An 18,511-nucleotide genomic window follows, 5' to 3' on the forward strand; every position below is an offset into this window, starting at 1 on the left:
GTTTAATTGAAGTATTTGAAAAGTGTTCAATAATAATATAATAATAATAATACAAACCTGAATGACCAATAATTTAAAGTGATAAAGGTTTTACGGTCTACATTTTTAGTGGTTAAAACATTTAGAAGTTAAAATAGTAAGGTTTGATAACTAAGAGTTTGAGAAAAAGAAAGAAAATACCAATAATAGAAATATGTAATACCTGTGATGCTTACTTTTTGGGGAAAAAGAAAAAAAAATTAAGAGATTATTTTCCTTATTATGAAATTTCTGAAATTATTTATGTTTTCAAAATCTAGGCGACATTAAAAACAGAATTAACTTGTGGAAGAAACGAATGTAGTTTGATTCACCTCAAAACGAACCATACAAGATTGTGTAGCAATCTCAGATAGTTGGCAAGTGGCATCGAGTGCGGGTGGAAACTACTAATCCATTCACAATTTTCTAAAAATTTACTGAATTGAAAAAAATAACACGATTTGAATTAATTTAAAGCCTTCACTTTAAAAACTTTATAACTTCCTTATATCTAAATTGATGCGATTTTTTAAAAATATATTTTCGTTTGAAATATTACTTTTTAGCGATGTTTTAATATTTTTGTAACAATGAAAATAAACTTTTAGGTATGTAAGTTCCGACTACCTACTTTATATCTTAAATGTTACATTAAAAGTAAAAATATCTACTAATTTTTGCCTTAACATCTCAAATCCTGATTTTATCCCATGCTTTTAAAATAATTACTCTTTTTCAGTATGCTTGCATTAAAAGAGTGTATTTAGCTTTTATGATGGTTAATTGTAATGAGTTCAGGCTATTTAGAATCTTGTAAGCTAATTTGAATTTCTTTATAAAAAAGTAAGGGTTTGTGGTGTACGAAATATCTGGAATTCTTAATCTCAAACAGAAGTAAGAAGAAAATCATAGACAACTACATATTATCGAGAAAAGATAAGTAATATCTCTTTCAACAGATGTTAATTTCCTTTTTGCGTGCCTTTAAATATCGTCAACTGCCTAATAAAATTCTCTGCATATATTAAAAATTCGATACCATGAAAATTTTTGCTGGATTAATACTTTGCAGTATGTTGCTTTTGTACTCTCTTTCAGTTTGTTTATTTTATGCTTTAAAAGAAAATATAATAAGTTATTAAGTTCTTGTTTCTACTTTAAAATTTTTAAATTATCTAAAGCTCAATTCTTATTTTTAGAATTTTAACTAATTTTTTGAAAGAATAAATAATTTAATAGTATACATTATACATTAAAAAATATGTAAATTCCTTCGAATAATTTCCTTACCCTTCTCTTGATATTTATTGGTAACACAAAACATTATGTAAAGAATATCTGATCTATTTTTATTTTTTTTTGTATATCAACCACGTTTATTAAGTCAAGTCTAACTGAGAAATAAGAACGATTCAGTTTTTTTTCTTGCTTAAATATTATAAAGAATTCAAGTAAGGAGTTACTAAGTTCAAATAAATTGGAAGAATTAAGATGAACTTTTTTTATCGATTTTAAAATTTTTACAAGAGTTTAGAAAATTATTAGAATAAAGAGGAATTTAAAAGTATTAGAGTATGGTACTCTTATTAATTTCTTTATTTTTTGCGCGTTAATATAATTAATGTAAGCCGACAAACATGCCTAAGGGAAGCAAGACGTTTTCGATGTCGAAAAAATGATTTTTTCAACCTTATCGACAAGCCATTTTTTCTTAATATTAAATACATTTTAAAACTTTAAACTTTACATTTATGACAACTACATATTAATATAATTCAATAACAATAAAAAGGAATTTAAAATGTTTATAAATTTAATTTTTATAAATATTTGAAAATTTAATGTAAATATAATTTTTTTTTTACCAGACATAACTTTCGGTACACTCGTACAAAAAACAAATCACTGTAAAGTTATGAAAATTTCTATGCTTGTACATATACCTTATTTACATTTAATTAACCATATAAAGTGTATTTTTTTCATTATAATTTTGTTATACAGGGGAAGTTTTTCAAAATTTGAACGAAATTTTGCATTTTTTTCAGAAATACTACATTTATTTTGCTTATATATAATATATTGTGTACATATTATGAAACAAACTATTTCACCTGATTTTTCAAACATATTTACATGAGTGTATGCCAATTTTTTGTTGATATTTCATGTAGAAGATTTTTTGAGCGTACCGAAAGCTATGTCTGGTTAAAAAAAATTTATATATACATTAAATTTTCAAATATTTATAAAAATTAAATTTATAAACATTTTAAATTCTTTTTATTGTTATTGAATGATATTAATATGTAGTTTTCATAAATGTAAAGTTTTAAGTTTTAAAATGTATTTAATATTAAGAAAAAATGGCTTGTCGATATGGTTGAAAAAATCATTTTTTCGACATCGAAAACGTCTTGCTTCCCAAGAAGAATTCGCATTGGTTAAACGCTTGATTGACACTACCATATTATGTATATACCACTAATTTAGTAACTGTACATGATATTATATCAGCTTAAAATAATTTTTTTATGTTATAACGCACTGAGAAAAATTTCTGTAAAATTACCGTTATGCATGGTATTGGCTTTTTTGGTTAAAATATCATGATTCTAGTTAATAAAACCAAAATATATGGTATTTAAACCATTCAATTGTTAACTTTTGTTCGTAAAGTAACAATTTCCTAAACATTCTGGATATGGATAAACATTCTGGATTTGATAAACATTCTCAACAAATTATACATCTCTTTACTGCACACTTCGAATAAATATTAAACTTAAAGTAAATTTTACCGAATAAATAAATATATGCCATGCTTTAAAATATCAAAATAACCATATTTTACCACATTTACCCTATTTTATGACAAATGATAAAACCTTATTTTATTGTTAACTTTACAGAAATCATTACCAAATCATTATTGGGTGTTCCCATAGAGCAAGAAACACAGTAAATGTTTCCTTATTATGATTGTTTTGACCATGTATTTTATCTCAATGTAAAATATTACATTATATGGCTAATATAATACAATTCTAATAGAATTCATTAGGAAACTTAATAATAAACACAAAAAGCACAGTTATATTGTCGAGCATAATCAAAACACTGAATAGGATGTTTTACAATCACAGCTCTTAACATAGACTAATTGGTTGAAAAAAGAGAAAATAAAAACATCAAAATCTCTTTAAATGCCAAAAAAGATTTTAATCTTTTTTTTCCTTTTAGTAATTTTTCAGATTTGCATAGCGCTTTTCAAAACATACCCAAACTCCACAGCCAACACATGCTCGATTCGCCAAGGATCCTTTATATTGCACAGGACGGTTTTGGACCCCTTCCGTGCTATTTTATCCCTCTGAACTCCTCGGACAAGACAGCAAAACATACCCTAGCCAACATACTTTTTAACTTCAGTTTTGTCAAACGTTCTAAAAATATATATCAAAGAAGCTATTACAGAACACCCTGTTTATTTTAGATATTGATAGGTATTGTATTAAGAAGTCCAGATTTTTTAGATATTATTATATAAGATATTATATAAGATATTATTATATATATATATATATATATATATATATATATATATATATATATATATATATATATATATATATATATATATATATATATCAAAATGTAGAATAAAACAAAGAAAAATTATAGACAAATGAAGAAAAAAAAAGGGGGGGGGGGGAGATAATAAGTAAAAAAATAAGAAACAACAGTTTAAAAAAAAAAAAAGAGGATAAATTTTTTTTTTAAAAACCGGAAAAAAAAGATATAATCTTTTCATCAGCCCACACGATTATATCCGCAAAACAGAGTACTTTCTGATATTGTATCAATAAAGCCAAAGCAAAATATATTAATACATTAGTGTGAGGAGCACTCAAAAAATTTTTTTATAAAAATTACAACAAATAAAATAGAACAAAAGAAGTGAAAATAAGTAAAAATAACATGTAAAAACAGAAAATAAAATGAAAGAAAAAGAAAAAACAGTAAAAATGGACTATAAAGCGAGTAGCGAAATCAGATCAACTTGCATATATATATATATATATATATATATATATATATATATATATATATATATATATATATATATATATATATATATATACACCGAAGAGCCATTGCATTATGACCACCCTGCTAATAACTTGTAGGACTACCTCTAGCCCTCAAAACTGCTGGCACCCACCGTGGCATTGATTTCACAAGGTGCTGATAGGTAGTCTGAGGTGTCTGGTACCAAGCGCTCACCAACTGGTCCTGCAATTCCCTCACATTGCGAGGGGTTAGCGTGGCAGCACGAATTTGGTTTTCCAAGTAGGACCACAAATGCTCTATTGGATTAAGGTCAGGTGAATTTGGGGGCCAAGACATGACTTGAAAGTCACTGGAATGTTCCTCGAACCAATCCATGACGATTCGACCCTTATGACATGGTGCATTATCCTGTTGGTAAACACCATCCCCCGCAGGCAAAACTGTTGCCATGAATGGGTGAACCTGGTCTGCAACTATGTTCAAGCAGCTTACAGACGTCAGGGATTGTTCTATGAGGATTATGGGTCCTAATGTGCCCCATGAAAGCATTGTTCCTGGGCGAGAAACCATGAAAACCTGGGCGAGCCCATTGTTTTAGATGGAGGTGGTCATAATGTAATGGTGTATATATATAAAAAAAAAAATATATATATATATATATATATATATATATATATATATATATATATATATATATATATATATATATATATATATATATATATATATATATATATATATATATATATATATATATATATATATATATATATATATATATATATATATATATATATATATATATATATATATATATATATATATATATATATATATATATATATATATATATATATATATAGCTTTAGATGGATTAAAAAAATTTGATATTAAATTGACAACCCTTATTTTATCTAGGAAAATAGAAAAAAAGAATTTTTTTTGCTTTCTTTTTTAGTTGCTGTCGGTGTGGTCTCTTGTGACCAATTATGTTACTTGAACCGAGTCTTCAAATGTCGGTGGAATTTGAATTATGGTGCTGGATGGTGTCAGTGAGTACCTCTCTGCAATTAGAAAATTATATATGATTCGATTGGTTAATATTCTGATACACATAATCATAAGTGACAAAAATACAGCTCTATTATTTTACCCAAACGAGCTTCGATATTCTAATTATAATTGATGAAGAAAATGTTTCGAAATAACTTTTTATATCGTAATATTTACTTTATTATGCGTGCAAAGAAAAATTTCTAAATTTTTCGTCATTTCACAGAGAAAAAAAATTTGGTAAAATTACCGAACTGCTTGGCAATGACATACAGTTTTAATAACCATATTTCTAGTATTAAAAACCAAAATATACAGCTTTTAAATCATTCATTGGGTAATTTTTTCGACCATCGTGTAACTACGGAGAATTCTGTTTTTCAAGATTATTGTTCATATTATCACTGAAAAGTAAATACAACCGTATAAATTATTTTTATGAAAAGCTCTATGGTATAATTAAGAAATTACCAAAGTGTATCACTTAACACTTAAATTAATTTTAATCAAAACGTAAATTAATTTTACCTAAGTTATTACGAAAGTGCTTCGGTTAAAAAAAATGAGTTTTTGGGTCCTGTCACAGAGAAAATGGTAAATTTTACCACATTCTAGTGGTTTTGACCATAATTTTTTCCTCAGTTTCAAAATAATGCAGTATTTGCATTATAGTATTTATATGGCATTAAAAATAAACAAACTTACTGCATAAAAAATTTAGGCTTTATTGTTAAAAGTAACTTAGTAAATAATTTTCCTAGCTGTAGTGTAGTTCCATATACTTTCATTATTACAAAACAAAAGTATAATTTTTTTAATACATTAAAAGTCTTAAAGTCTAGATTTTCAAACTTTGTTGCACATTATTGTACATATTTTTCGGATAAGGGATTTTTTGTTGTTTAAAAAAATCCAGTTATACTCTGCCAATAAGCCAGCACCTCCTAGAAGAAAGAAGGTCTCAGCACGGATCAATTTAGTAGTCCGACGTAACGAACATAAACTGCGCAGTGGATGAAAAATGAGAAAGATGTCGCTACGTTCGGGCTACTAAGCTGCGTAGTGGTGGCGTTTGGACTACTAAAGGATCAAATTTGTTGTTTATGTTAACCCGCGTTGAGGCATTCTCTTTTCCATGAGGTATTGATCAATCCTATTTTATTGTAAGACAAAAATGTTAGACAATTAACAATGACATACTTAATTGTTATTTCGAAAACCTAATTATTTCTGCTTAATTTTCAAGAAAAGGATCTGTCATCCAAGAACATTTCGGTTAAAAATATCTGATCACAGTACTAAGATTATTTTGTCTGAATTATAAATGCGTTTCTTTTTCTCCCACCGATTGCTCATGATTTGTTGTTTAGACCAGAATTTTATAACATAAATCATTTCATAAGAATATTCTGTGCTTTGCACTATAAAGTAAATAATGGTTCATTTACGGATATCTTCATAATTTTGTGGCAACGGGGAGAAATGGTAACATCTTTTTTCGTTTTCCGTTAATGTCTATTATCTTATTAATTAATGTTAATGTCTATTGTCTGTTATCTTATTAATTATATTAATGAAATTATTTTTAAGGTGTTAAGTCAATATATAAAATATACTTATTATAAATTAAGAAATTAAGTAAATTAAATTATCAAATAAGTACTTTGCATTTTTAGTGTACTATCAAAATTAGGTGTGAGATTTTTCATCTTTCTAAGTGTAGTAAATGTCGTCTGCTGCTGAAGTAGAAAACCGTACTGCGCAATCTCCAATCGTCCAATAAATATTTCTCGTATACGCAATGGGGTTCTAGAAGTTAACTACAAGTTAAGCAGGAAGTTAACCACATGGAGAGATCTTTTCGATGTTTTTATGTATAATAGTTTCCAACAAATTTAAGAATTATTGCATATTCAATGCATTTTTGTTGGTATATTGCTTCATAAGGGTATAAAAACGAGTTAAAAATTAAATTATACTCTATCAATATATTTTTTCTATTTCAGAAGTTCACTTGATTTGGCAAGATGTCAAATACAGGCCGCTGAAGAATGTAACACGGGATTCGCTGATGTAGCAAGAAAAGTGTTATTTCATTTAACTGAGGCATGCGATGAAAATTCTACGTTAAAAATAGGTATATATTTTAATATTTTTAAAAATATAGTTCATGTAGGAAAGAAATGGCTGATACATTTTAACACCCTTCTATACGTGCGTGAGAAAATAATACATACAACAGCATTTTTTCAAGAAAAATAACGAAAAGTTGCATAGTTTTATCGTAAAGTTTTATAGTCTTATAAATAATGTATGTAAATTATGTAAATTATGTGTATGTAATATGTAAATACGTAATATTATGTGTAAATATTCGTAAAATAGTGCACGGAGAGAAAAAAATTACTGTGCTGTATGGAAATGACATTTCTGGTAAAAATAAACATAATTCTGGATAATCGTACCTAAATATTTGGCATTAAAACGGTTTAAAACCTAACCTAACCTAACGGTATATAATTCAAATATTTGGCATTTTGTAACGGTTTATAGAAAACTCTGGATTTCAAAATTATAGTTCATATTATCATGCATTTAGTGAAAAAATACAAAACTGAAAAGTTAATTTAAACAAATAAATCAATTTTATGTCATCCTCTAAGGTATCATGATAAAATTACGACACTTACACAATTTTATCACATACTATAAAACCATATTTTACTATTAATTTTGCCAACATCATTACAAAAGCACTTAAATAAAAAATACCGAGAGCTTTTTGGAGTTCACATATGGCCAGAAACACGGTAAATGTTACCATATTCTTGTAGTTTTTATGATATTTTCCCCAGTTTTAAAACAATGTAGAATTTGTATTATAGTATTTTTATGAACTTTTTGGTGTTTTCGGTAAGTTTTATCTTATAACAGTAATTTTTATCATACTTTTTTTTATCAGTGTGTCATAAATTTGGAAGCTAAATGCAAAACTTACTTAAAAGATATTTTAAATGATTGACTGAAATATGAGGTTTTTAAAGTAATAATTAAAACAAAAAACAATTTAAACAATTAAAACAAAATTAAATGATAGAAATTAGAACAATGAGACTGTTCAGTACATATTAACTATTTCATTAATTAGTTACAATTTCAAATTAAATTTTTTTTTTAAATTTTTGCTTTGCTATTTGCTTTTTTGGAATGATTACGCTTAAAAAAAGTTAACATAGTAAACTAAAATAAAGTTACTGTAATGCTTTCAAATTGGGAAATAGACAGAACTAACTAAATATAGTAATTTTTTTTATTTATTTTGAAATGCTGTAAATGCAAAAAACTGTATGGTAAATAGGAAACGAAGTTAGTCCAATTTTTTTTTTGCAATTTGATATTACTGAAACTAAGAAATAATGCCTGCAACTACCCAGCCAATGAGGCTACCTCAGTAATTATGTGATAGTTACTGACTCAATAGGTTTAATTAAATAGAAGTAGTTAGTTAAATTAGTATTTAGTTGTTCTTAGAGTTAAGGGAAGGAAAAGAGAAAAGAAATGGACAAAGATAGCACAAAAATACAGACAGCGGTTAGATTGATACATGAGGGGCGAAATAACAACAAAAGATACACACGTTTTCTTTTTTAATTTGATATTGCTTATCTACCCGAATATTTTCCTTTTTATAGGTTCAAAATGTATTTCTTAAAAATTAAACTACAACCAGTTGTTAATACAACTAATAAATGATGTGTCCAAGTTAAAAATTAATTCCATATCGTTAACCATATTAATTTATTATACTACATTATTATTTTTTATTTATTTTTTCTTTGTCGTATGCCTGTTTCGGCAGTGGGGGTGAGATTGTTCCTGTTTTTCAGTGACGCCATCTATGGCCAGGAATTCGACTTCTGCCACGCTATTCACACTACCACAACCCGTTTATAGGGCGGGTCACATTCACACACAAAGGAGAAAGGACATAGAACACACAGAGAAAAAAAAACATCAGTGCCTTGCCCGGGATTCGAACCCAGGACCTTTCTGATGCAAGGACAGTTCCCTACCCCCTACACAGGCCGGTCGGCTACTACATTATTAATTAATAAAAAAAACTTCAAAATTTTTTGATTGGAAAATAATTTGTATTTATATATTTTGAACCAACATCATTCAAACTTAGCACGATTTTAGTAAAATGATATAGTGAACTACTTTGTATTACCAATTATGCATTTTTATGTTTATTAAAAATAACTAAAAATTCATTTCGATTTGAAATTCTCATGCATTTTTTCGCAGAGGGAATTTTCGTCTTAAATATTATGACAAAATGCCATATTGTATGCGAATTATTTTGACTAAATAGTGTAACAGGGCTCGAGAAATTTCAAAATGTTTTACCTACTCTGTTGGGCAGATACATACGAGAATTAAACTTTCACAAACCCGTAAATCGATTTTAAATACATATTAATGAAAAAATAAGAATGCATTCATTATTAAGTCAGAGGAAGTTGTCTGCTATATATAAAAATTTGAGCATTTTAACCAATCTGACAATTGTTGTTGTTGCTTATCCCCTTGGTCTAGAGCCCTAGACCAAGTCCAGAAGATCATGTCGCATCAGCAAGTCATAGACAGTCTCTCCAACACTTATGAGTTGCCTCACAGAGGCATCAATGCAATCCAAGAGATGAGATGGAGAAGCGATGGCCTAGCAATGACAATAGGCATAGGTCTTTTCTTTAGCTCTGAAGGTCAAACACTTAATATGGCCGGTCCTAAGTCTTGACAAAGCTGTTTGAGCAAATCTAGGACAAGTGCACTGCAGGGATAATCCGGGGCATTTGGCGGCATACCAATCATGATCTGTCTGGTGGATGCTTCCACGCTGAATTTGCCCTAGCTAACTTCAGTGAGTGAACCTCAGACACAAGTAGTTTAGAGGAAGGGGGAGTAGCAAGTTCACTCCCTTCCTTGGCAAGCCGATCATCAATCTCATTCCCATAAATACCCACATAGGAGGGGATCCACTGCAAGCGCACCGAGCTGATCTGAGACAATGTAGTCAATTTGGTAACGATTTCCTGTCCCAAATTTTCCAAGATACTTGGCCAGTTCTTCAAATATTGAATTGAACTCTTGCTATCCATTAAAATCCATATGCCAGGTACGCCAGAGTCCATGGCTAGGCTCAAGGCCTTATATATGGCAATAAACTCTGATCGAAGCATGGTCCGGGTTTCTAAGTCGGTGGTTGAGCTCTCCTTCGCCTGTCCTCGTAAAAACACCACTGCCCGTTCTACCGGAGTCAGACTTGCTTCCGTCCGTATAGACGACCAAGGCTCCGGGATATTATAATCTAACAATGATAAACAGTTAACCCCACACCTTTATTCAAAGTGACTTTTCTCCGTTACTATAGTAATAACCAGCACGCGAGTCTGGCTACGGAAGAAGTTCTCATGATAGTTGAACAGTATTGAAGCTATTGAAATATTATCAAAAAAGAATTATTAGGTATTTATCTTGGTGAGTTTTGCTAAAAATTGAGGGGAGCTTAAACAGTTTCTTATATTGTTTCTGATTACATATTACATATTTGCATGCTGTCAGATAGTTAAAAATTATTAAAAAAAACGTTTGCTAATAAAAAGAAGTATTTTTATTAATAATAAAAAAAATAAGCGTAACATTCTCCCTCTCTTTTTTCACTTCAGACTTAACAGGGTCTTGTGGATTAGGAATGTTTGACGAGCACCCGGAATGTTTGGCTGATTACAAAAAAGAATTCGGAAGACCTGGAAGATATCCATTTGATGTGGTTGATAATGAAAGAACTCTATGCAAGTAAGTTACTCTTTCACAGCTGAACATACGCGTACACAATTTTCGTAATGTGCTCAAGGGTCTGTCCAGACATTTTGTGTAAGGTCCGTTTTTGTAAAATTGTGAAAAAATTACCCGTAATTTGTGAATTTAAAATAAACGTTAAGTCACATTCTTTCAACCAGGGTCCGGCTTTTGTGAATTTGTGCAAATGGGGTCCTGTTATTGCAAAAAACTTTTTCAACGGGGTTTTTGAATTGTAAAGACATGCAAGATTACGCTTAACACTGCAAAATTGTAATTAAAAAAATTAAATTTTAAAAAATAAACAGCAATTACAGCTACTAAATTAGACATGCAATCTATAAATATTTGGTATTTAGCCTATACAGCTGAACTCAGAATATTCATTTCGGACGAATAATGGCAGAAGCGTATGCCGAAGACAAAACTCAGTTCGTTTACATCTGTCTTTCTTTTCCCCCTTCCTGGGAAGGGTTTATTCGATTAACAAAACAATAATGAAGATAAACAAATTTGTGAAGGGTCCGATTAAAAGATAAATTATTTTGCAAAGGGTCCGTTTTTAAGTTAAAATATTTTGTGAAGGGTCCGTTTTTATGAAAAGATATTTTGTGAAGGGTCCGTTAACGGACCCAAATTTCTTCTAAACAGACCCCTGGTGTTCTTTGTTGTATAACCATAGAAAAGTTTAAACTTTTTGCACAACTAGAATTCCTCAGAGAGTCTATCCCAATCTGTTATCCAGCCAATTAGCAAATGCTATTTTTATAATTGGTATGAGTTTTTTTACAGTTAATCATCACTGTTAGATTAACTTTTGCCTATCTTAAGAATGTTATCTCTATGAAAAAAAAATTTTTTGTATTTATTATTGCATTGTAAGAGAAAAATTTTTTTAAGCAATGCACTGGAATCATGCATTCTAGATTACGAATTTTAAAAATTTGAAGTGGTAACTGAATGGGTATCTTTATGCAGAGAAGTACTTTTTCAATGTCTATTTTAAGAATGCTATCTCTTTAAAAAAATTCTTTTTTGCATTTATTACTGCATTGTAAGAGAAAAATTTTTTTAAGCAATACACTGGAATCATGTATTCTAGATTACGAATTTTAAAAATTTGAAGTGGTAACTGAATAGGTATCTTTATGCAGAGAAATACGCTTTTAATGCCAAGTTCCATAATTTGAAATATCGTATTTGCCAATTGGTTAGTACACTTAAGGTTTAACCTTTTAATTTTACAATTCCTTGCTAGGACTAGTAATTTTACCATTAAATTAAAAGTTGCCGCTTTATTTTTAGTTTCTTTTTCGGACTGTGCCGCAGTCTTCTACCGAATCGCAATACATTTTACCAAATTTCTTTTTGTTTTGACAACCTCTCTTTTACTCATTTCAAATCTCATGTTTATCAGATAAAAACGAATTTAAATTAACACAAACATTGGCTTTTGAATGTATAGAAATACAAACAATTATTTTTTAACTGTGCAAAAAACGCAAACAATTGTTTTTTTGAACGCGTACAGTTGTTTTTGTAAAAGTGAAGAAACACAAATGCTATTTAAACCAATATTTTAAGCATGCAAAAAAGTTAAGGTCAGCGAAAAATGATCCATAGAACACAAGAGAATACACGGTTTAGCAGTTGAGCCAAGAACATAGACAAACTGAAACTACTTGCAAAAAATGTAAGAAAAGCAATAAAATATAAAAGTATGTTTCTCTTGAAAATTAAAGTGTAGTTTAATATTCTGTTTTCTTAGATAAAATTTAGTAATTCTTCTGTCGCTTTTCTGGATATTTTAAAAGATAACAGCTTGTCTTTTTATAAAAGTTAATTTATTGACTCTTAAACTGTTGAACTACATGCCGATACAGGTTCAAATAAAACCATATTATTGCGCTATAAATAATTTCACCCCTAGGTTGTGGTCAGTTACCAGCAAAAAGAAGGCCACTGAAGAATTAAATTATTCCAGTAAAGCTATCATGACCATAAAATGACAGATTTTCTCCCTTAATTTTAATATATGGCCGCTGACCGTGAATTATTATTATGCTTCAGTTTCAGCTTTAACGTTATTTGAGGCTCAAGTGATTTGTTTGTCGAATCGAGACAAACAGTGGATTGAGTCGTACTGTAGTGCTACTATATGTCGTGGAGTGATAAAGAGTTGCATGTTCGTTGTTAGGGCACTCATATAGAGGGAATGCGAGAGAATTGTTTTTGGCATCAGATGGGATCGAACCAAAACCCTGTGGTTCCATAGCTAATGCTGTAAATACCTCTAAAAATGAGCATACACCCGGACCAAGAAAGTAGTATTTCTCAAGGTTTTTTATTCTTCTCAATAAAGGGTTGTATTAATTAGCTCTTTTAGTTCAGCTGAAATTCTGTACAATTGCAAGCTTTTCTTTATTTTATCAAAGAAGGGAGCTGGTTGTGTAAATGTAAGGTCAATTCCACTAATTTAACTGATGCTCGTTATATTTACGGCCGTATAAAGTAACTATCAATTTTTCTAACTTAATGGAACTTTTTTCGAGTTCATGCAAAAATATTCAATGTTCATATTTTTTTTTGCTTAATCTATTTCTCATTAATTGTTTTTTACTTGTTTCAGACACACTTCCGCCATTACCAAGTGTTTTAGAAATATCATCGAAAACGAATGCACGTTAAAGGAGTATTTGGCTTTCGTTAGTGTTATGGAGCCCACCGCTGAATTACAAGAACGAGTCTGTGATACAATTCCAATTTATTTTTAAAATATATTGATATTGTATATTGGTATGAAATTATCGTAAACTGAAAATAAATAAATAGAAATAATATTCTTAATGAGCACGTATTAAGCCTTATTTCCATACCTTTCACAACATGCCGATCTTTAGAGAGAAAAAAAAATCTGAACAAAACAACATTATAAATAAAGTTTTAAATTAAAGCAACAAAGGTTTTGCTTCTTAATACCGAAAATTTAATATAATTTAATGCTTATTTACAAAATCTAAGGCTTATACTTTTATGATACCTGACTGGAAGTCTGCCCCGTTGCTAAATAGGGATGCCTCTATATATACACGGTGAAAAATGCGTGGAGTAACTTAACATCGAAAATCTCGTCAACTACATTGCACCAAAACGGGGGTTGTAAAACATTTAAAATAATTCTTGGTATAATCAAACACCAAGAACAGTTCTTGGATCAATTCTTGGAGTAGGGAAACACAATTATATTCTCATATATTAGTTTTGGTGCAAAGAAGTTGACACCATTTTTGGTATTTTGTAATACTAAAATTTATGTGATGCTTTTAAGAGCCAGAAAAGGTTTTTTTTAACTTTACAATTTAAAGTAAAAAAAGTTGATTTATACATCCTAAAATAAAATTATTTTGTAAATCAAATATACAAATTGTACAGATAGAATTTCACGACGAATAAGAACTAGGCTAAAAGGATAAGACAAGAATACAAATTATATAATATAAACTCATTTAATACCATTGGGCACTTGCAACTCCAGAAGAAGAATACCTCTGAAATCATTTGGTTTTGCCGAATCACGTGCTTGTGCATGGCGGGTTAACGTTCCAGCTATTAAGCTTAGTTTATTTCCATGCTAAATCAATTTTTGGATCAGATTTAATTGGATACCTGCAAGTTACGTCACGTGTGAGAATCGAATCGGAAGGGTTGCTGAATTGTGGCATAAACAAAGGCTACGATCTACCAACGTTTGATTTTGCTGGCAGGTCACATGAATGAAGCAGAATTTTCATTAGTGTAGTAATTATACTGATATTTTATAAGTAATTATATATTATTTGTGTAGTAATATACGTGTAGTAATCATTACTAATTCCAAATTCACCGATCTGCACCAAATTTGATGTTAGGCATTCGAAGACACAGTAAATTAAACTGTCTACTTTAAAACACTCTCCGACCACCGTGTGATGGCACAATTGGCATTACATATTTATTTCCTACCTTTTAAAATATCTTTAATTACTTAAACTTATTTTATGAATCGAATTATATTTAAATTAAATCAAAGAGTTAAATCTTTTAAAGCTAGCATAAAATATTTAATTCTTTTCTTATCGATCAATGTAACGGCTAACTTTTTATTTCAATATTAATGCAGACTCATTAATTCACTGCCACACCTAATCTGAAACAAAAATCTATTTATAACTTTTTAATTCTTAATTTTCTTAACTCAAATATATTTCAGTTACATGGTTGTAATAATTCCCACTGTTTTGTTGGCGACTCGTGATCGCCAAAGTATTTTTAAACCCAATATTGATTATGCGGGATTGGCTTTGTATTGGCTATATTATATTTTGATAAATCGCCAATTTTGGATCTCCTATCCATGATTCTTCTGTGTCCGTTGAGAACAATTGCATTCAGTTTCAATTTAAAATTTGTGGAGTGCTCTTTGGGCACTCCAGTCCCAGCCGTCCTTACCGTTTAAAAATACCATTTTTTATAAAAATGCAAACTTGAACTCTCAAGGTAGAGAATAGGTTGTCTTGATCCACTATATGGCATTAACCACTATATGACATTAACCACTATGTGGCATTAACCACTATATGACATTAACCACTATATGGCATTAACCACTATGGACGATCACCTTCACGATACACCGGTTCTTGAGGTTCGTTCCAAAAAAAAGTTCTTCATACAATTTGATAAACATTTTATAATATAAGACATTTGCTAGATTTCAGATCTTGCAGCTACTCAAATATCAGTTTTATTGCATAGTCTATGGATTATCGTTGGTTTTTTTTGTTAGACTATCACAAGTAAAATAAATGTTAATAATTTCACAACTTATTCTCAAGATGTCAGCAAAATTGTTTTAAAAGGCATATGAAATAACGTATTTTAACTCGTATTTTCTAAAACCACGTGCTTTCTGATTAATAATTTCACTTTGTAAGCGGTTTTCTAAAAACTAAAGGGACTATTAACAAAGGCTAAGATTATCTAAGACAGGGGTGTCAAACTCGCGGCCCGAGCTGAACTTTTTTGCGGGCCAGTCAATACATCCGACGCAAAGCAAAAATAAAATACAAATGTTAATTAGAAGGGAAACTAGCATATAAAATTATAATATACTTTATTTATAAACTATACGGATCATTTTAAATTGTACGCGCGAAAATGTAAAATTCTAATTGGCTTGCGGCACCTGCCATTCCGGGAATACTGCATCGGATCAAAAATATGCAGAAAAAATTCCAAATCTTAGAGCAGAATTTGAAACAAGTTTTAAAGATTTTAATTCTTTGGAAGACAAATTTTGTTTCTTTTCTTCGATTTTCTCAATAAATGTAGACTCAGTACCCAGTAATATGCAAATGGAAGTGATTGAGATTCAGTGCGACTCAAATTTGAAGGCAAAATTCATTGAAGTGAGTGTGCCTGAATTTTACAATTATTTACCTGCTAGGTTTGAAAAAACTCGAAAATACGCATATGAAATTATTTCCATGTTTGGAAATACTTATCAGTGCGATCAATTATTTTCTGTTATGAATGGAAATAAATCTTCAGTCCGAAACCGTATTAACAACGCTCACGTTGGGTCAACTTTGAAAGTAGTCTGGGCAAATAAAATTTCTCCCGAAATAAGAAAGATAGTAGCAGAGAAGAAATGTCAAATATCAAACAATAATTTTACTTTACATATGTTTATTGCAATGTACTATTCAAAGTAAAAATATTTGTTTCTATGAACACTGATTTTTTTTTTTGCGGCCCACCTAAAGTTAAGCATTGCTTATTTAGCCCCAGTAAGCTTTTGAGTTTGACACCCCTGATCTAAGATATATGTACAGTGCGCTAAAAAAATGGACCACCCAGAATAACTTTTGATCCAATTATTGGATCTGCGCATTCTAAGATTAAATTTTAATGGCTCAAGAGAGTGACCTTAAATATACTAATTAATAACGATAATTTCAGACGATAATTTAGGTTACGAAATCAGACACAAAAATGTTCTTTTTTTTGCTTTGTTGACGGATTCGAATCTCTGACCCCCCCCCCCCCAAAAAAAAATGAGGGGTAGCCGCAATCTGGTCTCAATAGTTTGCCAAGAGAGCGATGCAAAGCTTGGACCCCTTAATGTTAATTTTACTTTTTGTGTATGTCTCGAGAACGTTGTAAGCGAATTGAAAATTTTTTACACAAAATTGTAAAATTTATTCAATTTAACTTTATTCAAAGCTGATTCCATGCAAAAAATATCTTTTAACAATTATTTATATTTTTTATTATTTTATTTAAGAATGGGCTAAAAAATTTTGAATTTTAAAGTATAAAATTTTTTTCATCATTTTCCAAAAATGTAATTTTATAGAGTAAAATACAAAAGTTGTGAAAAATCGGTGAAATAGTTGTTGAGAAATTGAATTTCAAAAATGTCAGATACTTAAAATTCGATTTCTCAGCAACTATTTGACCGATTTTTTTCAACTTTAGAGAAATCGAATTTTAAGTATCTGACATTTTTGAAATTCAATTTCTCAACAACTATTTCATCGATTTTTCACAACTTTTAGCATTCTGTTACATAAAATTACATTCTTTATAACGATGTCAAAAATTTTATACCTCGCGATCATTCTTAAGTAAAATAATAAAAAATAAGAAATGTGTAACAATTGTTTCTCTTTACATGGAATTTATCTTTGGATAAACCAATTTCATAATTGGGTGTAAAATTTATTAATTCGCTGAAAAAGTTCTCGAGACATAGCGAGATACTCAAAAAGTAAAATTAACATTAAGGGGTTCAAACTTTGGAGCGCTCTCTTGACCAAACTATTGGGACCGTATTTCCCAGATTGTGGCTACCCCCTATATTTTGGGTGTCAGAAATTCATATCCGTTGAAAAAAAGTTACGTTTATTCATATAAAGTACGTTTTTGTACCTGATTTCGCAAGTAAAATATCGTATACACTTATTAATTAGCTTATTTGAGGTCAACCCGTCGAGCCATTAAGATTGATGGGAAGGTGAAAATCCCATCATTAGATCTAAAGTTATTCAGGGTGGTTCTTTTTTTTTTATTTGCCCACTGTACATAGTAATGTACTATTACTATAAAACGTGAAAGTTCAAACTGATTAAAGAGTATTTGCTTAGTAATCAGATTTCTTTTTAACTGCTGCTTTATCTATCAATTGATATCAAGGGAAAAAAACTGAACGTTTGTGCAAATTTAAAATCATGAGTAAAAATAATTTGATAATCTTTTTTTCACAGCATAATATTCTTAGAAAGATAAATAAGGAATAGGAAATTAATTACAAAGTACGGTGGTGAAATTTTATTGTGACTTTAGCTATAAGCAACAGGTGCTTTTTTAATTATCAGGCATTGATTAGAACTTTCTTGGAAATCCTATCGGTTTTTCCTGATTGCGAAATAAATGATTTAAATGAAGAAAAAAGAGGTAT

At 29.5% G+C, this 18,511-nt stretch overlaps 1 protein-coding gene across 1 annotated transcript; it reads left to right on the forward strand.

The window, feature by feature from the left end:
• Positions 1 to 1,046: 1,046 nt before the first annotated feature.
• Positions 1,047 to 13,860, forward strand: LOC122270637 (uncharacterized). Its single transcript, XM_087154020.1, has 5 exons — positions 1,047 to 1,092; positions 5,054 to 5,147; positions 7,155 to 7,285; positions 10,878 to 11,007; positions 13,640 to 13,860. Exons 1-5 carry the CDS (start codon positions 1,062 to 1,064, stop codon positions 13,782 to 13,784), a joined length of 531 nt encoding a protein of 176 aa, XP_087010146.1. The 5' UTR covers positions 1,047 to 1,061; the 3' UTR covers positions 13,785 to 13,860.
• Positions 13,861 to 18,511: the final 4,651 nt, after the last annotated feature.

The sequence above is a fragment of the Parasteatoda tepidariorum genome, chromosome 10 (assembly GCF_982258835.1).
Source record: "Parasteatoda tepidariorum strain Cologne lab strain chromosome 10, Ptep-v5.0, whole genome shotgun sequence".
Taxonomy (NCBI): Eukaryota; Metazoa; Arthropoda; class Arachnida; order Araneae; family Theridiidae; genus Parasteatoda; species Parasteatoda tepidariorum.